The following is a 26,431-nucleotide window of genomic DNA, read 5'->3' as shown; positions in this document are numbered from 1 at the left end:
CCATGTGAAAGCAAGGATTTGAACTTGAGACCTGGGGCTCTGATACCATGTTAAGCTTCATGCACTAGCCACTTGAACCAAAAGTCTGAACTGATGGAAAGGGCTAGGCAATCCACATATACACTTTACAACAGTATTAACCATGTGATCTAACTTCACGAATAACAAGGTCTCTACGATACTCAAAATTTATGAAACAAAGAAATTTCACAAGTTCCTTGTCTTAGATACATAAATTTCTCTAAACTCGAGAAAGTGATGGCTGGATCCAAACTGGTGGGGGACAATTCAATCTTGAAGAATCAGGAGGCAATATATTGGTGAAACTATTATCTTCCATATTGAAGATAGAAACATGCCGAAGGCCCTGATCATTCAAAACACGCCGTTCTGAAAATCTCTTGCAGAAAGTATTAAGATTCAAGTCATCCGCATGATAGGTGCTGTTGGGTATTAATGTGGAGCAGTCCTTTGCCGAAAATAAAAATGAAGTGTTAAAACCCGTGAACAACGTGTGGTCTCTGAGGTCACGTACTTTACCAAAATCTATTTTGTAGACATCAAAGTGTGATGTCATGCGCTCATTCTCCTTTTCTTCCTTCTCCTCTTCATTCTCTTCCACGGGCACATCTAAATTGTTCACCCGGTCCTTCTCTTCCATTGACACATCTACATTTTCCACCCCTTTCTCCTTCTCTGTCACGAACACATCTACATTCTTCACCTCCTCCTCCTCTGTTGCCGTCTTTGTCTCCCTATCCTCATTCACCACCTCAATTTCTTCATGCCCCTTCACTTCCGATTTTATTCCATCTTCTCCCGTCTCTACCACTATCTCTTCCATTGTCTCGTCGACATCGTTGTCATCGTCGTCCTCCTCCTGCACCACCTCCTCATCCTCAAGATATCTATCCCACCTCCATATCTGGAAACAATCGCCCCATGGAGCTTGTGCTATATACTTACTATCAGTACGGTAATTCCCCTGGTGTATGTAGACGATATTGACCCGTGCGGATGGTCCGTGAAGATCAATGGTATGAACATCACCACAACCTTGAAGAGCATAGAATAAACCATCACGGCTGTTGTAACAAACATCAACGTAGTCCTTGCATTCTTCATGTGCATCAACCCAAGTCCAGTTGATGTCCCCAACCCTAGCATATGAGAGTAGGTCATTAGGTATGTGTATACGTACCACGATGCAATTCCCAGTGTTAGAGGGATCGCATTTTTTTCGAAAATGGGCACTTTATTACTTGCGCAATAGACCCGGCCTCTGCATAACTAAGATGCACACAGCCGCACACAAATACGTTACAAAACCAGAAAGGTGTTCAAATGGATAATTTTTTTTCAAAAAACAGAAACAAATTCTAGGTAGGAGGATCTAGCCGAAGGTCACGCTGCCACCCATGTTGGGAAAAAATATCCCTCGCCGTATCCTCCAACCGTGAAGACACCTCCGTAAAGAGGTCCCGGTGCTCGACACGTTGCAACGGTATCCATGAGCGGAGCAAAGCCGTGCATCGGTAGATGACCTGCAAAAAAGAAGAAGAAACATTATTGAAAATCTTGTCATTTCTACATAGCCATAGCGACCAGATAATTGCAATCGCTCCCATCCTAATAAGACGTTTAAACCTAACATCCACACCATTGAGCCAGTTGCCAAATAAATTGACAACACTACGTGATGGGTATAAGGTAGACCCTATTTGGACAGCTGACCATATAGACCTAGCTAACTTACATTGGAAGAATAAGTGGTTAATTGTCTCGTCTTGATGACAGAAGACACACTTTTTACTTCCATGCCAGTTGCGTTTGGCAAGATTATCTTTAGTAAGGATTACCCCCCCCCCCCCCCGACGAAGATACCATGCAAAGATTTTTGTTCTCAGCGGTATTTTCATCTTCCAAATCTTTGAATTATTATCGACCGGGAGTTCTGGCTGAATTAAAGCATTGTACATGGAAGCCACTGAGAATGTACCATTCCCGGTAAGGTTCCACCGAAATTCATCCGGTTCCTGCGTCAGTTGAACTAACTCAAGACGCTGTAACAATTCCTGCCACGAGGTTTGTCTGAGACCGATGAGACTTCTTCTGAAATCCACATTTGGTGGGAAGTCTTCCAACACCTTAGCGATAGTATCGCTTTTGTGGCGCACTATATTGTACAATGCCGGATACTGTTCTCGGAGCGTGGTGTTACCCAACCATATATCCTCCCAGAAACGAATTTCCGATCCATCCTGAATAGAGAAAGAGCCATATGGAAAGAAAAACTTCTTTGTTTCCATAAGACCAGCCCAAAAATGTGAATCTCCTGGTTTCCAAATAACCTGAGATAAAGCTTTTGAGCCAATATACTTCCTCTTGAGGAGTGTTTGCCATATGCCCTCTTCGGTAAGTAGTTTATACAACCATTTACCGAGAAGTGCCCTATTTTTGATCTGGAGGTCTTGAATACCAAGTCCTCCATGATCTTTGTGCCGACACAGCACACTCCATTTAGCCAGCCGATATTTACGCTTCTCGCAGTCCCCTTGCCAGAAGAATCTTGATCGGAAATAATCCATCCGTTTTAAGACTCCTCTGGGAAGTTGGAAGAAAGAAATCATATATAGTACCATATTACTCAGTACCGCATTTATGAGAACTAATCTTCCTCCCAAGGACAGCAATTTGCCTTTCCAACTAGTTAATCTAATCTGAAGTCTTTCCTCAACCAATTTCCACTCAGCATTGGTAAGTCTCCGATAGTGAATCGGAATTCCCAAGTACCTAATTGGAAATTGACCTTGGCCGCAGCCGAAAAGCTCAGAATACTCTGTAACATGTTCTTGGGCCTCACCAAAACAAAACAATTCACTCTTATGGAAATTTATTTTCAGACCAGACAAAAGCTCGAACGCAGAAAGAATTAACTTCAGGTTCCGAGCCTTGTCTATGTCATGATCCATAAAAAGAATTGTATCATCGGCATATTGAAGAATGGATAAACCTCCATCAACCAGGTGAGGAATAACCCCTTCAATCTGGCCCTCAGACTTTGCACGTTCAATCAAGACAGCAAGCATATCAGCCACTATATTAAATAGCACTGGCGATAATGGATCTCCCTGTCTTAGTCCTTTCTTAGTCTGGAAGTATTTGCCCACGTCATCATTGACTTTAATGGCAACACTTTCTCCTGAGATAAAACTATTGATTAACACACACCACTCACCAGAGAAACCTTTCATTCTGAGAGTTTGTTGCAAAAAGGGCCACTTGACCTTATCATATGCTTTTTCGAAGTCGATCTTTAAAATGACGCCATTCAACTTCTTTCTATGCAATTCATGAACAGTTTCATGGAGGACTACAACCCCATCCAGAATATTCCGTCCTTGCATAAAAGCTGTTTGAGAGGGCCTAATCACATGATCTGCCACCGAATTTAATCGGATCGTGGCAACTTTAGTGAATATTTTAAAGCTCACATTAAGAAGACAAATAGGACGGTATTGTTGAATCCTTTCTGCCTCATTAACCTTGGGCAATAAGATAATTTCACCAAAGTTGAGCCTAAAAAGCTCTAGCTGCCCAGCATGCAGATCCGTAAAAAGAGCTAGCAAATCAGCCTTGATGACATCCCAGAAAGATTGATAAAATTCAGCTGGGAAACCATCAGGGCCAGGGGCTTTATTATGCTCCATTTGGAAGACAACTTTTCTTACTTCCTCCTCAGAGTAAGGCGAAGTGAGAAAATTATTCTCCGCTTGAGAGACTTGGAGGATATCCTCCGTTCTTGTCTCATCCAATGAGAAATTGCTTTCCTCTGGAGCACCAAAATGTAGGATAACGTTGCATAGAAAACAAAAAGTTTCCTACGGCGAACACGCAATCCAAGCCAAGATGCAATCTAGAAGACGGTAGCAACGAGGGGGTATCGAGTCTCACCCTTGAAGAGATTCCAAAGCCTACAAGATGAGGCTCTTGTTGCTGCGGTAGACGATCACTTGCCGCTTGCAAAAGCGCGTAGAAGATCTTGATCACGATCGGTTCCGGCGCCACGAACGGGCAGCACCTCCGTACTCGGTCACACGTTCGGTTGTTGATGAAGACGACGTCCACCTCCCGTTCCAGCGGGCAGCGGAAGTAGTAGCTCCTCTTGAATCCGACAGCACGACGGCGTGGTGTCGGTGGCGGTGAAGAAGTCCGGCGGAGCTTCGCTAAGCTACGCGGGAGATATGGAGGAGAGGGGGGCGGCTAGGGTTTGGGAGGGGGTGGCCGGCCACTTCAATGGGGCGGCCAGCTTGTGGTCTTAGGGGGTGGCCGGCCCCCTCCCTTGGCCCCTCATTATATAGGTGGATCCCCAAGTGTTGGTGTCCAAGTCTTCGAATAAGACCCGAACCAAAAACCTTCCATAAGAGGGGGAAACCTAGCCCAACTAGGACTCCCACCAAAAGGTGGGATTTCCACCTCCCATGTGGGGGGTGGCCGGCCCCCTAAGGGGGAGTCCACTTGGGACTCCTCCCCACCTAGGGCTGGCCGGCCATGGAGGTGGAGTCCCATGTGGACTCCACCTTCCTTGGTGGTTTCTTCCGGACTTTTCTAGAACCTTCTAGAACCTTCCATAGAACCTTCCGCGACATTTTAATTCACATAAAATGACATCCTATATATGAATCTTATTCTCCGGACCATTCCGGAACTCCTCGTGATGTCCGGGATCTCATCCGGAACTCCGAACAAATATTCGAACTCCATTCCATATTTAAGTACTACCATTTCAACATCCAACTGTAAGTGTGTCACCCTACGGTTCGTGAATTATGTGGACATGGTTGAGTACTCACTCCGACCAATAACCAATAGCGGGATCTGGAGATCCATAATGGTTCCCACATATTCAACGATGACTTTAGTGATCGAATGAACCATTCACATACAATACCAATTCCCTTTGTCTCGCGATATTTTACTTGTCCGAGGTTTGATCTTCGGTATCACTCTATACCTTGTTCAACCTCGTCTCCTGACAAGTACTCTTTACTCGTACCGTGGTATGTGGTCTCTTATGAACTCATTCATATGCTTGCAAGACATTAGACGACATTCCACCGAGAGGGCCCAGAGTATATCTATCCGTCATCGGGGTGGACAAATCCCACTGTTGATCCATATGCCTCAACTCATACTTTCCGGATACTTAATCCCACCTTTATAACCACCCATTTACGCAGTGGTGTTTGGTGTAATCAAAGTACCTTTCCGGTATAAGTGATTTACATGATCTCATGGTCATAAGGACTAGGTAACTATGTATCGAAAGCTTATAGCAAATAACTTAATGACGAGATCTTATGCTACGCTTAATTGGGTGTGTCCATTACATCATTCATATAATGACATAACCTTGTTATTAATAACATCCAATGTTCATGATCACGAAACCATGATCATCTATTAATCAACAAGCTAGTTATACAAGAGGCTTACTAGGGACTCTTTGTTGTTCACATAACACACATGTATCAATGTTTCGGTTAATACAATTATAGCATGGTATGTAAACATTATCATAAACACGAAGATATATTATAATAACCATTTTATTATTGCCTCTTGGGCATATCTCCAACAGTCTCCCACTTGCACTAGAGTCAATAATCTAGTTTACATTTGTAAAGATATAACACCTTGGTCTTCTGGTGTTTTATCATGTATTGCTCACGAGAGAGGTTTTTAGTCAACGGATCTGACATGCTCAGAACCGTATGTATTTTGTAATTCATTTGCGTCTTAACGCATCACTCATTTCCAAATGAGTCGGCATTAAATATGTTTGGTCTTCTGGTGGAACCTTAATTCCGCGGTCTGAAATATGTCACTAATATTGTCACACACAATATAGCTTCAAAGTTCTGACTCTGTCGGAAATACACCAGGTTCTCAAAGAACCTCTTGACTTAACATCCTTTGTCATTGTCAAAACAATGACATACTCTGCCTTCTTTTGTAGATTCCGTAACAATATTTAGAACTCTTCTAAATCTAGCATAGACAACTTCTAGCTCATTATGCTACCTTTTAAACAACACTTAGTCTAATTTGAGATTGAAATTATATTTTATATGTGACAAAACCAATATCGGTGTAACACCTTACAGCGATTTGTTTGTCATTTCTTCATACAAAAAAAAAAATATATATCCTTAGTTCTTCTAAAGTACTCAAGGATATTCTTACTGTTGTCCAATGATCATCATATGAATCATTCTGGTATATGCTCATAACACTTTATAGCACATGATATCTGATTGTGTACATATTATTCGTGATCTAAAATCACTCATGTGTTTTTACTCATCGAGTGTCATATACACTCAAGTCTTGATAAAACTTCACATGACAAGAACATTTTCTTAATATTTCTATATTGAACTACTTCAATATCCATCATATGTACTTTGACTTAAACTTATTTATGTGTTTCAATCTATCTTCATAGATCTTGACACTAAATTTGTTTTAGTCCATATCCTTTCATTGAAGTTAATTCTCAATGAAACCTTTTAATCAAGTATATAATTACATCATTTATAACCAACTATATGTCACCTACATAAAGTATTATAAATGTGTCTTAGCACTCCCACTTAATTTCTTGCAAATGCAAGCCTCTTCATTGTTTCTGATGAAATCAAAAACTCTTTGACTATTTCATCTAGTGAAGATTCAAACTCCGCTATACTTACTTCATCAAATTGAAGTTTGTATACCTATCTAGTATTCCACGGACCAGCAAAACTCTTGGTTGTATCTTGTATACACCTTTAATACACACTTCTGATAAGTAATGTATTTTGCCATCCTACTAACATATCTCATAAAGGAAATATGTAGTGATTACTAGAATAATCCATATAGACTTTAAGCATTGCTACGGAAGATCTAATCTTGTCGTAGTCAACTCTTTGAACTTTGTCGTAAACAACTTTTCGACAAGTTAAGCTTCTTCAAGGATATTTCATCCAAGTCCATCAATTTTATAGATCTATTTACTTTCAAAAAGTACTCATCTATCTTGGATTTCATGGCGTATAGCCATTTTAACGGAGTCAGGGCCCATCATAACTTCTTTGTTTGTAGTTAGTTTATCATTGTTCATAATCAATCCTTTGTCCACAAATCATTTATTTGATCACAAAGTAAACCATACCTACAAGGTTCAATATGTACTTCGATCTCCATGGCTAAAACACTTTGTAGTCATGGGAGCCATGATCGTCGTGGCCGCTTTCGAAACCAATTCGATCTTTGCGCTACTACGATCATTATGCTCAGGTTCATAAACCTTATCAAATTATATTGTCCTCCCACTCAAATACTTCATTAGAAACAATTTCTCGGAAATAAGAAACATTGACAAACACTTTTGTCTTTGTCTTGTGAGAAGAATTCCCAATCAATTCTCTGGGATAACCAACAAAGACATTCATCCGATTTTGGTTGTAAACTCTTAGACCAAAATTTAAAGAAAGGACTATTAAGGTTTATACCCATGCCATAACTCGTATGGTGTCATTTCAACGGATCATGATGATGCTCTATTTAGTGTAAAAGCGGTAGTCACTAAAGCATAATCCACAAAAATATAATGGCATCAATATTTTATCTCATCATTGATCCAACAAAGTTTGGATATATCTCTTGGATACTTCATCATCACTATGATACTCCAAGAAACATAAGTTGTAGAACAATTTCATAACTCTCTTAGATGTTTGCTAAAACTCGTAATTCAAATATTTTCACCATGATCCAATCATAGATATTTGACTTTTCTATTACGATGATTTCCACTTCATGCTGAAATTTATTTGAATCCTATTCAAATGTTTCAAACTTTTCCTTATTGAATATATCCACATATATACTCAATTCATTGTTTGAAGGTTTTCATGAAATAGAAGAATCTCCCGCACACAACTATGCCTAGTGAACCACATACATCATCATGTATATTTTCACAAAGTTAGTTGCCCGTTCAACTCTTGGCCTATGAACGGTATTTTAATCATTCTCTTTAGAAAAGATTTGCAAGTTACAAATGATTCAAAAATCAAATGACTCCAAAAATCCATTTGCATGGAGTTCCTTCATGCGTTCCTTTCTAACATGACCTAAATGGCGGTTCCACAAATAAGTGGAATTCAAATCATTTGCCTTATGGCATTTTAGCGTCAGTTTTATGTATGTGTGTTTCACCATTAAGATTTATAATAACTTATCCATCGTACATGGAGTAATGTCATAATTTGAACAACTCATTGTTTTCATTTGACCAGAGCAAAATAACAATTATTAAGTTCTTTATTATAAATTCTAAGGGCTAGATAGAATGTCAACGACAAACATAATAACACTTTATTTTGTTCCAGACGTGCAATTCTATTATATTCCTTGTCAGTCACTTAGGCCATTGTATTCTTGTATTGCATTGTTTTGTATGACACTTCATACCAACCAATATGGTACTAATACCCAAGAATTTCATTGTGTGACTTAACTAGGAATACAACCATAACATGTATATCATTTATATACACCTGAGCTAGACTTTCTAGTCTTTTCTTTTCTTTTTGCCAAAATATCTTTTGCAGTTTCTCTTTTAGCTTTCCTTATTATTCAGAAAAACACTTCAACATCATTAACTTCTAGGTTTGTTGGTCAAATACCAATAACCTTGAGGTTCTTACTTTGAAGTTGATCATCATATGACAAGTGTTCCAGATTTCACTATTAGTAACTTTGTAATATGATGAACAATTTCACTCATAATTTTATCCATCATATCATGACGACTTTCCGAGACCATGTCTGTACATGCTAGGCTCGTAAAGTTTTAACCTTGGTATTTGCATGTGCAAATCTAGCTTGCACCCGTTTTATGCACACGTAGAATCTATCACACCCGATCATCACGTGATGCTTCGAAACGACGAGTCTTAGTAACGGTGCATATTTAAGGATGGTCACTTCATGGATATGCGAATATCGTTAGTGCCCCAATAGTTGGAGGATTGTGACGCCTTGCGTCTTCAACCTTCGTACATTCCCATAAAACTTATGAGTTTATGTAGTCTCACCAAACTTTATTCTATCATCTTGCAATAGGGTCTTAGATATCACATATATCTCATACCTTGATTATTTCTGAAAACTAAATTTTCAGCTCCTTACTTTTCAAACAGATTTGAATTTCAAGTTTCACGGAGACAAGATAACTTTAGGTACTAATTGAAACCATAGCTCTTTGAATCAACAATGTGAGGTTTACTAAAAGTTTGCAATAGGACTTAATCAATTCTTGATTCTTTAACAATACGGTACCAATCCGTAAAGTTTCTTGTCAGATTTTAACAGTATTTCTATCTCAATTATAAGACTAGCGCATAGAAGTAAACGGATGCCAATACTACAAAATTAATTCAAAATACTACTCAGACTATGTTTATGATAATTAGTTCATGTTTTAATCTAATTACTAATGAACTCCCACTTAATACAACATCCCTCATAGTTGTTAAGTGGTACATGATCCAAATTCACTACACCAAACACCGATCATCACGTGAGATGATGTAGCTTCAATGGTGAACATCAACATGTTGATCATATCATCCATATGACTCGTGTTCAACCTTTCGGTTTCCGTTGTCCCGAGGCCATGTCTGTACATGCTAGGCTCGTCAAGCAAACCCAAGTATTCTGTGTGTGCAACATGGCTTACACCCGTTGTATGTGAATCGTTGAATCTATCACATCCGATCATCACGAGATGCTTCGAAACGACGAACTGTTACAACGGTGCATACGAGGGAAGAACACTTTATTATCTTGATATTAATGTGAGGGATCATCTTATAATGCTACCGTCGCGATCTAAGCAAAATAAGATGCATAAAAGGATTAACATCACATGCAGTTCATATGTGATATGATATGGCCCTTTTGTCTTTGCGCCTTCGATCTTTATCTCCAAAGCACGGACATGATCTCCATCATCAACGAGCATGATCTCCATCATCGTCGGCGTAGCGTCAAGGTTCATGGCGCCGTCTTCATGGTTGTTCACCTCATGTAGCAACTACTACAACTACTTTGAAATACTACTCAACATGAAAATTAAAGACAACCATAAGGCTCCTGCCGGTTGCCACAATACAATAATGATCATCTCATACATATTCATCATCATATCATGGCCATATCACATCACCAAACCCTGCAAAAACAAGTTAGACGTCTCTAATTTGGTTTGCATATTTTACGTGGTTTAGGGTTTTCGAGTAAGATCTAATCTACCTACGAACATGAACCACAACGGTGATACTAGTGTTGTCAATAGAAGAGTAAATTGAATCTTCACTATAGTAGGAGAGACAGACACCCGCAAAGCCTCTTATGCAATACAAGTTGCATGTCGAACGAGGAACAAGTCTCATGAACGCGGTCATGTAAAGTTAGTCCGAGCCGCTTCATCCCACTATGCCACAAAGATGCAAAGTACTCAAACTAAAGATAACAACAGCATCAACGTCCACAAAACCATTGTGTTCTACTCGTGCAACCATCTATGCATAGACACGGCTCTGATACCACTGTAGGATAACGTTGCATAGAAAACAAAAATTTTCCTACGGCGAACACGCAATCCAAGCCAAGATGCAATCTAGAAGACGGTAGCAACGAGGGGGTATCGAGTCTCACCCTTGAAGAGATTCCAAAGCCTACAAGATGAGGCTCTTGTTGCTGCGGTAGACGATCACTTGCCGCTTGCAAAAGCGCGTAGAAGATCTTGATCACGATCGGTTCCGGCGCCACGAACGGGCAGCACCTCCGTACTCGGTCACACGTTCGGTTGTTGATGAAGACGACGTCCACCTCCCGTTCCAGCGGGCAGCGGAAGTAGTAGCTCCTCTTGAATCCGACAGCACGACGGCGTGGTGTCGGTGGCGGTGAAGAAGTCCGGCGGAGCTTCGCTAAGCTACGCGGGAGATATGGAGGAGAGGGGGGCGGCTAGGGTTTGGGAGGGGGTGGCTGGCCACTTCAATGGGGCGGCCAGCTTGTGGTCTTAGGGGGTGGCCGGCCCCCTCCCTTGGCCCCTCATTATATAGGTGGATCCCCAAGTGTTGGTGTCCAAGTCTTCGAATAAGACCCGAACCAAAAACCTTCCATAAGAGGGGGAAACCTAACCCAACTAGGACTCCCACCAAAAGGTGGGATTTCCACCTCCCATGTGGGGGGTGGCCAGCCCCCTAAGGGGGAGTCCACTTGGGACTCCTTGACATAGGCATCCCAAATGGGCCTGCCGAATATAGTACCCGGGGTTTATTGAAGGCCCACTACCCGAAGAATAAGAAGATTCGAGAGCCCAAGATGTATTTAAGGAAAAGATAGAGTTGTAATAGGAAGTGTTATTTGTAATCTGGCGGGATGAGTTAGAAACCGTCCCGGACTCTGTAAACTTGTATAGCACGAATCCCTCGGCTCCACCTCCTATATAAGGGGGGAGTCGAGGGACGAAGAATCAATCGAATCATTGTCTGCAAACCCTAATTTTCATATTCGTCGAGTACTTTCCGGCTGAAACCTTCGAGATCTACTTACCCTCTACTTCCAACTAAACCCTAGCCTACAATCTATAGGCATTGACAAGTTGATACCTTGTCAATTGGCGCCGTCTGTGGGAACTAGAGGCGTAAGGAGCTGATCTCGATGGCACGCTCAAGATCTTCGACATCGTCAACCGCAAGCAACACAATGGATCGAGGTAAACAGATCGCTGCTGGTCTTGTCGATTTTGTTCCTCACCCACCCTCCCGTTTGGATGCATATGCGTATCTGGCGGAGCCCATGGAGATGACGTTCGGAAGGTTTCACTTTCGCGTCGAGAAGGAAGGATCGTATCGTGTCGAGATTCCGATTTCGTCGGGATCGTCGGTGACCGATTCAGATTTTTCAAGCTATGCATCGTCAACCGAGTCAGGAGAAGAAACCTCGGTGACACGTTACGTCGATATCGAACAAGAGAGAAACTCGCCAAGATCTTCAACGACATGTCGTTTGAGTCACCTGCGGACTCATATATAAGCGATGGCTCAAGCGATGCCGACAGTTATGACTTTATCGACAAATCTATCACAGTGGGCAAGGTCTTCATCAATCTCAACGATAATGTCACCAAACCCAACGTAGATCTGAGTACAAAGTATCATCAGATTTACGCCATTGAAGATCAAGAGGAGACATCTGAGGCTTTCGACAGTCTGGGAAATCCATACGTCGATCCCTCCAATCTGCGACAAGGCCTGGGCAACAAATACGTCGGGCCAGAGCCGCGAGATAGAGTTCAACTTTCACAAGCAGCGTGGGACAGAGCCGCGAGAGCCATGAACGGCACAGAACCAATGGCTACCACGGCCACACCAGAAGAACTGCAAGCATATCAATATAGGCTCGCACGAGCTGCCAGGGAATTGGAAAAACAGACAGCTGAGTTGAACAGGAGAAAGGAGGCAGCTTCTGCATCCAGCAGGAGAAGGGCAGATTTAAGTCGACAATCTAGAACTACGGGTGATAGCCATCGGGAGGCGCGGAACAGAGCAAGATCAAGGCTGCAACACATACCCGAAGCAGAAAGAGAGCACTTGGTCCAGAACCTCGACATGTCCTTCATGTCGATAGATACAAGAGGAAACATCATCCCTAAGACACCAGAGGCTGGGTATATGGCGACACATGCTTTTATCCTCGCGTCTAAACCACCTCCAGGTGATCCAAGGGAAACATTGTACAATATGGCGGTAGCAGGAGTTGGAGCTATGGGGACAGCGTTTGTATCAACGCCTCCCGAAGGAGCGGCAAGGCAAAATAGTCCACGACCCGCAGCAGCAACAGCGGCAGCACCTGAAGGGCCAAGTGGAGCAAGAGACACAGCAGCACAAGCAAGAGTCGACAGAGCGCGGCAAAGCAGAAGAGATCATCGGCAATCTCCGGAATTGACCGACGAAGATATGTGTGGCTTGCCGTGCTTTACGAGGAGAGTCCGGAAAACTCGAGTCCCCTCAGGATTCAAGTTACCCGATAATTTCAAAAAGTTCGACGGCTTTCAAGATCCAGAGGATTGGCTAGTCGACTATCTGGAGACGGTAAAGCTCACAGGAGGAACTAGGGCAACAGCCATGCAAAGCATCCAGGTGCATTTGAGTGGAGCCGCACGATCTTGGATAAAGAAACTCGCTCCAGGATCCATCGACAGCTGGGAAAGTTTCGAGGATGTGTTCGTCAAGAACTTTAGATCCACGTGCAAAAAACCCGCGTCGTTAGAAGAGTTGAGAGCGTGTCGACAAAAGCCAGATGAGCCAATGAGGAAGTACATCCAGAGGTGGAATATCATTAAAAACTCGGCAGAAAATATATCTGACGAGAGAGCAATAGATGCGTTTGTCGCAGGAGTCAGGCGTGGAGATTTCGTCGAAGACTTGGGAAGGACCAATCCAAAGACAGTATCCGCGTTAATGGAGATAGCAAATAAATGGGCAGATGGAGAAGACGCTGTCCACAACAAACGACACAGGTCACCAGAGGAGGACCGCGGTCGAAACTATCAACCGAGGCGAAGATTTCCTCGGACGTACCAGAACTACGACGCTCCAGGACAAATTTCGGCAGGTTTTCGGACAAATACAGGAGGAAGCAACAGAGATGATTACCAGAGAAGCAGTGAACAGCGAGGTGATAACAGGGATGATTCACGCAACAGGCAAAATAGCGGGCCTAGGTTCCCAAGACCTTTCGTGTCCCCTGAAGAGATGATGAACGGACCGTGCCAGATGCATTTTCCTCGACAAAGAACGGAAAGAGACAGTCAGGGCACTTGCAGAAGGATTGTCGAAATTTTCAAGCAATGTTGCGGTATGCAGAGAACGCTAATGCGCGGGCAGCACAGAGGAATCCTCGAGAACCCAGAAGCGAGATTCACTTGCCGCCGCCTCCCGCGATTACAGACGACAATCGGCATCAGCTCAGAATAGCGGCAGCACCTGCACCACCACCTTATGTTGATCCTAATTCCAATGGAGCAGTGTCGATGATTCAGAAGGGAAGGCCGTCCAATAGAGCTCAGAAAGTAATCTCACGACAGGTGTTTATGGCAGAGAAAATGCCTCCACCAACAGTTGAGTACCTTAATTGGTCAGGACAAGATATCGGCTTCACAATAGCAGATCATCCGCAGCAAGTTCCTCGACCAGGGCAGTCAGCACTTATTCTGCCAGCAGTTATCGCGGGATTTGATGTCTCTCGAGTGTTCATAGACGGCGGCAGCAGCTTAAACCTTATGTATGCAGATACATTGAGGAAGATGAACATATCCTTAGCAAACTTGAAACCAACAGACACAAGGTTCCACGGCATCACACCGTTGAAACCAAGTTATCCATTGGGAAAGATCAATCTCGACGTTCAGTTTGGGACCCGAGAAAATTATAGAATCAAGAGGCTCGAGTTTGAAGTCGTGGATTTTCCGTCGCAATATCACGCTCTGTTGGGACGACCAGCATATGCTAGATTTATGGCAGTGCCACACTATACATACTTGTTGTGGAGGTTGCCTGGACCAAAGGGACCAATCACAGTTAAAGGAAGCTTTGCCTTAGCCGATAAATGCGACACGGATTTCCACCGGTTGTCAGAAACTTTCGGGATGCAAGCTGAGTACTTGGCGTCAAAAAGCATGACTGATTACGACGTACTGCCAGACGTTGGAAGGCCAAACAAAGAATCAACTTTCAGTACCGAGAAAAATTCAAAAGAGGTGCAGATTCATCCGACAGATCCAAAAAAGACGACATCTATCGCAAACGACATGGATATCGCATAGGAAAGCGCGCTCGTCGAGTTCCTCCGTGAGCACTGGAAAATCTTCGCATGGTGTCCAGCCGACATGCCAGGAGTACCCAGGGAACTTGCCGAGCACCACCTAAACTTGGATCCACTAGCGAGACCAATCAAACAACCTTAGCGGCGTTTTTCGGAACCAAACCGCAAAGCCATGCTGTCAGAAATCAATCGATTACAAGAAGCTGGTTTTATCAAAGAGATATTCACAGAAGCCACATGGGTAGCAAATCCTGTGCTGGTGCCGAAGAAAAACACTAAGGTCCTTCGCATGTGCGTCGACTTTACGTGTGTCAATAAACATTGTCCAAAGGATCACTTTCCCCTCCCGAGGATCGATCAAATTATCGACTCCACGGCTGGATGTGAACGTCTTTCCTTCCTGGATGCATATTCTGGTTATAACCAGATCAGATTGAAAGAAGAAGATGAAGTAAAGACCGCGTTTATTACACCTTACGGCGTGTTTTGTTACAAAACAATGCCCTTTGGTCTAAAAAATGCGGGAGCAACATATCAAAGGATGATGCAGAAGTGTTTGGCGACACAGATTGGGAAGAACGTGCAAGTATACATTGATGATGTCGTCATAACATCAAAAAAGGGGGCAACGCTGATCGAGGATCTCAAGGAAACTTTCGATAACCTTGATAAGTTCTGCCTCAAACTGAACCCGACGAAGTGTTCCTTTGGCGTCCCAGCAGGAGAACTTTTGGGGTTTCTAGTCTCAGCAAGAGGGATTGAAGCAAATCCCGACAAAATACAGGCTATCGTAACAATGAGGAAGCCAACAAAGTTGAAGGAGATACAACAGCTAACGGGGCGAGTCGCAGCTCTGAGCAGATTCGTCGCTAGGCTGGGAGAAAAAGCACTGCCGTTCTACGCTTTGATAAAACAAGGAGATAAATTCCAGTGGAACGAAGAAGCCGACAGAGCTTTCGAGGATTTGAAGCGCACAATTTCGACACCGCCAATTCTGGTGGCACCAAAAGAAAGGGAACCTCTCCTGCTATATATCGCAGCTACGCCCCAAGTGGTGAGCACGGTGCTAGTTGTCGAAAGGGAAGAAGAAGGAAAACTCCACGGCGTGCAGAGGCCAGTATACTTCGTCAGCGAAGTTTTATCACCATCAAAACAAAGGTATCCGCAGTACCAAAAGATAGCGTATGGAGTGTTCACGACAGCACGAAAATTGCGCCACTATTTTTCGGCACATCCGATCATAGTGGTCAATGAAGCTCCCTTGTCAAATATACTGAATAACCCAGAAGCTACGGGTCGTGTCTCCCTTTGGGGAATAGAACTTTCCCCTCGGGACATCACGTATGAAAAAAGAAAAGCAATAAAATCGCAAATACTGCCGGACTTCATCGCAGAGTGGATGGAGTTGCAAAATACAGGACCTCCAGACTTATCGAGAACCTGGACCATGAACTTTGATGGGTCCAAGAGACTAGAAGGGGCTGGCGCAGGAGTAGTACTCATATCACCTGAAGGCGACAAGTTGAAGTACATCCTTCGGATGACGTTCCCTAACGCATCTAACAATGAAGCAGAATATGAGGCTCTCATACACGGGATGAAGATGGCGAAAGCCTGCGGTGCAACTCGACTAAAAATCTTTGGCGACTCATAGCTGGTGGCACAGCAAGTTATGAACCAATGTGACGCAGTCAATGATAGCATGATGGCATACAAAGAGGTATACAACGAACTCGAGAAGTTGTTCGATGGATGCGAAGTAAACCATATTAGCAGATTGAGCAACGACGAAGCCGATGTTCTTGCAAACATCGGGTCGCAATGCCTTGCAGTCCCGCCAGGTGTATTTTGGGAAGAAATAACAGAGAGATCCACTAAGTCGACAAAATCAAAAAAGAAGGAGAAGAAACCCTCGGGGGCTACCAAGGAAAAGCAAGAGGACGAAGAAGAAGATCAGGACCTGGTCATGATGATACAGATACCGTGGATGCAGCCGTACATATCATACATCCTGAGGAAAGAAATACCCGATGATCCAGTTGAGGCAAGGCGAGTAATTCGACGCTCAAAAGCTTTCACGGTGGTCAAGGGAGAATTGTATAAGCGAAGTATTTCAGGCGTCTTGCAAAGGTGCGTCACACCAGAAGAAGGAAGAATAATTCTGAAGGATGTACACGAGGGAATATGTGGCCACCACGCAAGTAGTCGAGCTATCGCAGCCAAAGTTTTTCGGGCAGGATTCTACTGGTTGACAGCAATCGAGGACGCCAAGGACATAGTAAGAACTTGCGACGCGTGTCAAAGGTTTGCCGCAAAACCTCACTCTCCAGCAGCAGAGCTAGCACCAATACCATTGTCATGGCCCTTTGCTCAATGGGGACTTGATATGGTGGGTAAGTTACACAAATCCTGGCCAGGAGGAAAGGAGTACATGCTAGTAGCTGTCGATAAGTTTACAAAGTGGATAGAAGCGAAGCCGATAAATTCACCAGATGGAGCATCCGCAGTAAAATTCGTAAAAGGCCTCGTCTTCAGATTTGGAGTGCCCCATAGCATCGTCACAGACAACGGCAGTAACTTCACATCCCATGAATTCAAAGATTATTGCGAAGAGGTGGGTATCAAGCTGAACTTTGCGTCAGTAGCACATCCTCAAACCAATGGGCAAGTCGAGAAAGCCAATGGTATCATCTGCAATGGCATCAAGAAGCGCTTGTTAGGACCACTGGAAAAAGCTCGACATACCTGGCCAGAAGAACTACCAAGCGTGTTGTGGAGCATCCGAACAACACCAAACACAGCAACGCAGGAAACTCCGTTTTTTCTGGTTCATGGAGCAGAAGCAGTACTACCCATCGAGATAGAGCACAACTCTCCACGTGTCGCTGAATATGATGAAGAAACATCGAGAAGAGCGCTAGAGGACGACGTCGACGCACTTGATGAAGCTCGAGATGAAGTATTATCTCGGGTAACCAAATATCAACAGGACTTGAAGAATTACCACAGTCGACGTTTACGGCCAAGATCTTTTCAGGTGGGCGACCTAGTTCTTCGGCTCACGCAAAAAAGTCATGAAAAACTCGAGTCACCGTGGCTTGGCCCTTACATCGTCACGGAAGTAATCGGAGGAGGAGCATACAGGATAAAGGACAAGAAGACTGGGGTGGAGGAGCCAAACCCCTGGAACGTGGCGCAACTTAGGCGGTTCTACGCCTAGAGTCGAAATATAGTCCTTGAAAAACTTCAATGTACTGAAACGCCCGCGAGTTTTCAGACGCACTCTTTTCCTTTTTCGGGGCACCGAGTGGGGCCGGAGAAGGTTTTTAATGAGGCGGGCTCGCGGTGCTGCAATATAATAAAGATAGTGACAATATAACTTTTCTTCTTTATCGACATGACCAACGTCTTTGCTCCGACGAATTTCAATATAGTTCATCGACAAAAGAAAAACCTTGCCTTGGTATTCAAATACCTCGTGAGTCAATAAAAATACAAAATAGTACTCAATAAAAAGCTCGGGGGCTCATATTCGCCTTAAATATATAAATGCCTTGGTTCAAAACCTCGCAAATATACAAATATAGTAAAGAGTCACCGAAACACTCGGGGGCTAGACAAACAGAGAAATATAATGATTGCTTTACAATATAGTCATGGATTACAAAGAAGAAAAATATACAAGAAGAAAATAACTAGTCTTGATTCAGTATGTCATCAAGAGTAACTCTGTTTTCCTCAGGAGCAGCACCAAGAAAATCGGCATAATGGCCATCGGCAAAAAAGTCGGCATCCATCCGAAGCAGGTCCTCAATCATTTCTTCGGCTATGGGCGTAACCTTCGTGTTAATCCTGTCAACACCAACTCTCCGACGTTTTACCTTTTGGTGAACCTTCTAGACAACCTGGGTAAGGTCAAGCTTCAAGTGGCAGATCTGGAGCATGATAAGAGCAAATCTGGCGCCAGCTACTAGTTGAGCTTTGACAAAATCATGGATACTGCGAGCATCCTGGAACCTTTCCATCAATTCAGGAAGAGTTTTTGGTTGGACGTTCCGAGGAAACATGGAGTTGTAAACCATGGACAAGGTCTTGGTACAGAAGTCAAGGAAATCGCGAGTTTGAGAGGCGCGATCTTGAAATCTGACAATTTGGCGGGTCCTCTCTGGGGTAGCCCAAAACAAAGAACCATGGTCCAGGGAAAGATTAACAAGGAGGCTTGTCCTGGCATTTACCCTCTCTTCCTCGGCAGCAGCATCAGTAAAGGCGCCTATCAAAACAAAGAAGTGGAAACCTTTAAGAGACAATAGCATGAAGATGAAAGATATCAGAGGATGAAACAGGCATACCCGACATATCTGCACTGGCTTCATTCATTAATTCGAGCATGAAATTTTCTCGGGTAGTCGCCTTTTCAGCCTCGGAAGCAGCAATTTCTTTAGCAGCCACGGCCTCGCGAGCTTGCTGGAGAGCAACTTTTTCGGCTTCAGATGACTTGCGAGATTGTTCCATCATCATAAGTGTTTGCTTCTTCGCATACTGAAGCTGCTCTCGAAGTTCATCCAGTTCTTGCGACAAGGTATCGTTGACAGGTGCAGTATCAGCAAAAGCTCTCCTCGCGCGAGAAGAAGAAGGCGACACATTGGAAGGAGCGGAAGTTGGAGTATAGTTATCAAATATCAACTGAAATATAAACAGGATAAAATCAAACGACAAGCAAAGATAGAGTTTTTCATTAATCTCTTGGAATAATTACAAGGGCATTACAGTGGAGCTAAGGAAATACGTGTCGCCAAACGACTACTTTGGTGACAAAAGCAAAAGAAACAAAGAAAAACAGAGGCATGCAACTAGACCTCCGGCCTTGACGAGCTAGGAGTCGATGCTGGCTTAATCCCGAGATAGGCCAAGATCTTCTTTGTATTAGGCTTGGCCGCCTTAATCAGTGACTTCCATCTCGATTGTTCTATTTGATCGGTGTCGCCAACTTTCATCCAGTCAAGAGTACATTGTTGGCATCGGCAACCAGAGCAACAGTATTTTCGACAGCCACCTTCATATTCTCATGACGTATCTTCAGTCCAAGGTCTTCCGATGAATTGAAAAGCTTGGCAAGGGCAAGGAAAGTCGAAGGTTCCTCTTTCTTCGGGAAGAAGTAGGGGAACAATGCCGACAAACCTGCACTGGCATTGGCCACGCCTTCACGAATTTCGCGCCCATGAAACTCCAGAAGAGAAAGTGCGTCAAGGAGAGGGTCATCGACGGGATTCTCCAAATCAAAATCTTGGTTTGTTTGGGCTGCCACACGAGACAAAACATTAGCCGAAAACCAAGAAACAGGAAGTACAATAAAATAGAAGGGAGTGATGATATTACTCAGCGTACGTCGACTTTGCGACTTCAAACGCTTGATGACCCCTTGCTCACGTGCAGCTTGCGCAGCTTTCTGCTCGTCTAAGGCAGATTCAGCATCTTTGAGCCTTTTCTGCAGTTCCTCGACACTAGCGGCCTTTGCTTTGGCATTATCAGCCTCAGCTCTAGCTTCGCTAGCGGCAAGTTCGGCTTTCTCGCGAGCCGCCTCACTTTGCTCTAGTTTGTGAGCAAGTGAGTCGGCATGTTTGTTGGCCTCTGCAAGTTTCTCTATCAAGAAAAAAAAGGGGGGGAAAGAAAGATCAAAAAATTGCGACAAACAAAAAGGAGCAAAATTCAGGATGGAGAGTAAACATAGAAGTTAATACCTTCGGCCCTGCTGGCATACTCGCGGTACCCAATAAATTGGGACCCGATGCGGATAAGATCCTTGATCATAGGCTGTCAAAGAAGAAGAACGAAGGAGAAAACATCGGCATTCCAAAAGTGAGGGACTACAAAAGCAATATAGAAAAAATATAGACATCGACAAACTTACATCATCTAAGAGCTGTGACGAAGAGCTGCTCAACTGAGGAGGAGGTTCAATGATCATTTCAACCCTTGCCCTTTTTGGCGAAGGGACAAGGGGGCTCGAAGGAAGAGTAGATGTATCAACATTTTGTTGAGGAGGCGACGATTCCTCTCCCTCAGCGGGCTTCTCCGAAATAACTAAAGTGTGTGACGTGCTCGTCCGAGGAGCTACGTCACGAGTTGGTACTTCTTCCTCGTCATCACTGCGAGTAAGGATCAATAGCATAAAAAGCAAGAAATGAAAAGACTTCGATTACAGGGGTAAAGAGAAAGCCAAGGAACTTACGAGCTGACGAGGGATGCAACATAAGGATCATAAGTCGCCTTCGGATGAGAAGGAACAACTTCTTCGGCTTTGGAAGTGCCGGAATCTTCGACATCGTTCCTCTTCCTTTTCCTTTGTGGGGAAACAGCGGGAGGAGGAGATTGGACTGACGTAGTGTCCTCGGAAGATCCTGCAGATTTTTGAGAATCCACGGGGTCATTCACAAAGGATGGAACTTCTTGATTGTCGTCAGTAATAATGCCCATTTCTTCAACTTCTCCATCCTCAGGAAGAGGAGGAAGGGAAGACATAGTAGGATGATTCTGCAGAAAAATAGCGGCAAAGGAAAAATAGAGAAATATCAATACAATGAGATGCAGAGAAAAATTCAGAACAAAAAATTCGAGAAGGCAAAATACCTCGGGGAGTGGATTGGTGGAGCTGTATGGCTCCACGCGACAAGAGGAAGGAATAGGATCCTTCTTGCTTAGTGAGGTGATTCTTCGAATAAGCTTCTCCAAGTCCTTCACAGAAAGATCACTGGAGAGTCTGTTGGCGTCATTGGCACCAGAATACGTCCAAAGGGGATTTTTGCGAGCCTGAAGAGGCTGCACTCTAATCCTAAGGAAATAGGCAGTGATTTGGACACCAGATAATTCTTTGCCTCGAGTATTTTGGAGCTGATGAATACGAGACATAAGAGCTTCTGTCGCTTTCTTCTCTTCTTCGGAAGCTTCAGCGTCCCAGGAATAGCGGCGTTGAATTTTTGCGTTTCCGTCAAAAGGAACTATGTTGTGTTCCACGGAATTGGCACTTTCTTCGTGTATATAGAGCCACCTTTTGCGCCATCCTTGGACAGAGTCAGGAAATTTGACGTCGAAATAATCGACATCGGTTCGGACACAGATAACAACACCACCTATGTTGTAGGTGGCGTTGTGAGCGCCATTGCGGCGAAGGCAGAAAATGCGCTTCCAAAGAGCCCAATTAGGAGCGACTCCAAGGAAGCATTCGCAAAGAGTGATAAAAATAGAAATATGAAGGATCGAATTGGGAGTCAGCTGGTGCAACTGAATCCCATAAACAAAGAGAAGACCGCGGAGGAAATCATGGATTGGGGTCGAGAGGCCGCGGATGAGATGATCAACAAAACTAACCCGATACTCCATTGGAGGCTTGGGGTAGCTTTCTTCGCTGGGAAAGCGGATGGCGTCTTCCTTCTTCATAAGGCCAAGCCTTTTCATCAGGTTGATGTCCTGGTTGGAGATTTTAGATCTCTCCCACTCAAGATCTTCAGCAGCCATCGCGGATTCTGGAGTGCTATGGCGAGTAAGGCGCGTGCGTGGTCGCATCAAAGGCACTGGAGAGCAATGTATGCGAGTGCGGAAAATCAGAGACAGATTGGGCGCAGGAGAAATTTTTGCGAAGAGGAACAGGTGAGCGGCGCAAGCGAGGGGATGAACGGAGGTTGAAGAAAGGTTTATATAAGAATTGGGTGAAGCAGTGTGCCGTTGGATGGAGAAATCGTGTGGTGAGAATAGATCTTCTAGATACAAGGGTAAAAAGGTATTTTTACTAAGATAGGCGTTACCGTACGTGCGCCAGAAGAAGCGGAGGACGTGTGTCCCCCACTTGCACGACGTATCAACGTGGTGGGAACGATGGACCCACAAGGCAGAAAAATCTCGACCATTAATAGAGCTGAAGAGAATTTGACAAGGGAAGATATGTCGACAAGAAAAATAAAAGGAGAATGGCGACAGGATAAATTATTTGAGTACTTCGGGAGCCTTTGGTCAGAAACAAGTTTTTGCCCAAATGCTCGGGGGCTACTTCGATAAAAGTAAAATTTCGGCTATGGCAAATATAGAAATTGCTGAGCCTACAACCAAGCACAAGTTCTTGGCTGTAGCCTCGGGGACTACTCCCATCGGGAGCGCTGTTCGCGCACCCGATAGATAAAAAAAAAGAAGAGAAAGAATATCGGGAGATAATGGCAATATAGCGACAAGGTGGACTAAAATGTTGAGCCTACAACCAAGCACAAGTTCTTGGCTGTAGCCTCGGGGGCTACTCCCATCGGGAACGCTGTTCGCGTGCCCGATGAAATATAAAAAGGAAAAAAAAAAGATAGAAAAGCAAGAGAGTATATTTCGAGTTATAATTAACTCTTCATATACTCCCATCGGGAAATTAATATAAGTCATATTTGACTCGATAAAATGTGCCATTCCAACAGCCGGAAAAGCACTCGACAATATATTCTCAGAACGCCGAAGTTGCGATCAATTTCTGAATGCCGCAAATTTGCGAAGGTAAGACCCCAGATCCGTTCTGCTGGGCGTGGCATCGCCAAAGACTGCGCTCTGCTACCTTTATCCGTATCAACAGATACGAAGAAAAATCCTAACGGACGCGTTAGGTACCCGATAAATTTGACTGGGACTCGACAGAATGGTAAGACCTTAAGCGGCACCTGTCGAAGTTTACACCAGTATCCCGAGATCATGTCCAGGGACGTGATTTTGAAGTAGGTTTTTGCGGATTGCCACTAGAGCAGTTAACTAGTACCTGATCCGTCAGATGAACTAGCCCCAACTACCAGTATCCCTGTACAATATAGAATTTTATGTGAAGAAATATAAAAAAGTTACAGCTTTCGAGTAAACATAAACAGTGGAGATTTTCCTTGACTCTACGATTTAAGCAAAATCTCGGGGGCTACTGACATAGGCATCCCAAATGGGCCTGCCGAATATAGTACCCGGGGTTTATTGAAGGCCCACTACCCGAAGAATAAGAAGATTCGAGAGCCCAAGATGTATTTAAGGAAAAGATAGAGTTGTAATAGGAAGTGTTATTTGTAATCTGGCGGGATGAGTTAGAAACCGTCCCGGACTCTGTAAACTTGTATAGCACGAATCCCTCGGCTCCACCTCCTATATAAGGGGGGAGTCGAGGGACGAAGAATCAATCGAATCATTGTCTGCAAACCCTAATTTTCATATTCGTCGAGTACTTTCCGGCTGAAACCTTCGAGATCTACTTACCCTCTACTTCCAACTAAACCCTAGCCTACAATCTATAGGCATTGACAAGTTGATACCTTGTCACTCCTCCCCACCTAGGGCTGGCCGGCCATGGAGGTGGAGTCCCATGTGGACTCCACCTTCCTTGGTGGTTTCTTCCGGACTTTTCTAGAACCTTCTAGAACCTTCCATAGAACCTTCCGCGACATTTTAATTCACATAAAATGACATCCTATATATGAATCTTATTCTCCGGACCATTCCGGAACTCCTCGTGATGTCCGGGATCTCATCCGGAACTCCGAACAAATATTCGAACTCCATTCCATATTTAAGTACTACCATTTCAACATCCAACTTTAAGTGTGTCACCCTACGGTTCGTGAATTATGCGGACATGGTTGAGTACTCACTCCGACCAATAACCAATAGCGGGATCTGGAGATCCATAATGGTTCCCACATATTCAACGATGACTTTAGTGATCGAATGAACCATTCACATACAATACCAATTCCCTTTGTCTCGCGATATTTTACTTGTCCGATGTTTGATCTTCGGTATCACTCTATACCTTGTTCAACCTCGTCTCCTGACAAGTACTCTTTACTCGTACCGTGGTATGTGGTCTCTTATGAACTCATTCATATGCTTGCAAGACATTAGACGACATTCCACCGAGAGGGCCCAGAGTATATCTATCCGTCATCGGGATGGACAAATCCCACTGTTGATCCATATGCCTCAACTCATACTTTCCGGATACTTAATCCCACCTTTATAACCACCCATTTACGCAGTGGTGTTTGGTGTAATCAAAGTACCTTTCCGGTATAAGTGATTTACATGATCTCATGGTCATAAGGACTAGGTAACTATGTATCGAAAGCTTATAGCAAATAACTTAATGACGAGATCTTATGCTACGCTTAATTGGGTGTGTCCATTACATCATTCATATAATGACATAACCTTGTTATTAATAACATCCAATGTTCATGATCACGAAACCATGATCATCTATTAATCAACAAGCTAGTTATACAAGAGGCTTACTAGGGACTCTTTGTTGTTCACATAACACACATGTATCAATGTTTCGGTTAATACAATTATAGCATGGTATGTAAATATTATCATAAACACGAAGATATATTATAATAACCATTTTATTATTGCCTCTTGGGCATATCTCCAACACAAAAAGCCCTTTGTAATAACTTGTAATAAACGACTTTAGCTGCTCATGACCCTCAATCGTCCCCTCATCCTGAACGAGAGTACGAATAAGCTTCTTCCTGTGTCTACCATTAGCCACACAATGAAAGTACCTTGTATTCGAATCTCCTTCGAGAATAAATTGGGCCTTAGAGGGATCGCATGACATGGCTACTGTCATGTAGAAGCAGAAACGGCCTTGTTAAAGAGAAACTCCTTAGAGCATCTCTAGTGGTTCCTCTAAATGAGGACCTCTATATCTCCATATAGATGATCATCTATAAAGATTTCCTTTTAGATGTTCTAAGTTTTTGAGTGGAACGTCTATATCTAGACCATCTATATTTTTGATATAGTCACTGTCAAGTGGACCTCTTGATCTCAGAGGTGTATGGGGACGTGTGCGCGGGGAAGGATTTTGCTTTGGATGTTCCTCGCTCCGTCCTCCAAATTTGGAGGATGAGTAGAGGAAATGGATGGTCCTCTATATTTAGATGACCATTTAGATGATCCACTGGAAGCGTTTTTTCAGCTCATGGTCATCTATACACATTTAGAGGATCATATAGAGAAACCACTAGAGATGCTCTTAGCGGTTTGATTCGGGAACGTCATGTGGCACCGTGTCCACATACAGAATCTCGTAGCCGTTGAGATTGCCGTCTTCATCGTAGCGGAGCTCGACATTGGACATGGTTTCCGGTGGCGGCATGACGACCTGAGCGCCGGTCACGGGGTTGACGAGGATGAGATTAGACCGCTCGTCGGCAGTGATGAGCCAGCCGTGGGCGGAGCCCATGACGTATCGTGAGCGGAAGGCGGGGTCCGGGAGGGCGACGTGGTAGAGCCTGTCCGTGGACAGGTGATGCAGTGTGGCCGTGACGTTGTCACGGTCGCCCGCAGAGTAGATCAGGCAGGGGCTCTGGTGCGGCGAGCACAACCGGAACCGGCGGGCCTCCAGGTGGCCGCGGCGCCATGAGCGGCAGACTCCGCCGCAGCTGAAGAGATCCGGAATCTGCATCGTGCCGAA

General features: G+C 43.9%; 1 protein-coding gene across 1 annotated transcript; it reads right to left on the bottom strand.

The window, feature by feature from the left end:
- Positions 1-241: 241 nt before the first annotated feature.
- Positions 242-26,422, bottom strand: LOC139832730 (uncharacterized). Its single transcript, XM_071822553.1, has 2 exons — positions 26,037-26,422; positions 242-1,160 (listed from the first exon to the last, which is right to left on the bottom strand). Exons 1-2 carry the CDS (start codon positions 26,420-26,422, stop codon positions 242-244), a joined length of 1,305 nt encoding a protein of 434 aa, XP_071678654.1.
- Between the last annotated feature and the right edge of the window lie 9 nt (positions 26,423-26,431).

The sequence above is a fragment of the Lolium perenne genome, chromosome 6 (assembly GCF_019359855.2).
Source record: "Lolium perenne isolate Kyuss_39 chromosome 6, Kyuss_2.0, whole genome shotgun sequence".
In the NCBI taxonomy this organism is placed as follows: Eukaryota; Viridiplantae; Streptophyta; class Magnoliopsida; order Poales; family Poaceae; genus Lolium; species Lolium perenne.
The sequence above is the reverse complement of the archived record's forward strand: the minus strand, read 5'-3'. Positions and strand labels throughout refer to the sequence as shown.

Bases quoted from the DNA above. Each gene is read 5' to 3' on its own strand.
- LOC139832730 (XM_071822553.1), bottom strand. From the start codon at position 26,422: ATGCAGATTCCGGATCTCTTCAGCTGCGGCGGAGTCTGCCGCTCATGG. The intron at 1,161-26,036 runs GTATGTGGACAC...CTCATATGCTAG, and splicing joins CTCAACGGCTACGAGATTCT to GGTTGGGGACATCAACTGGA.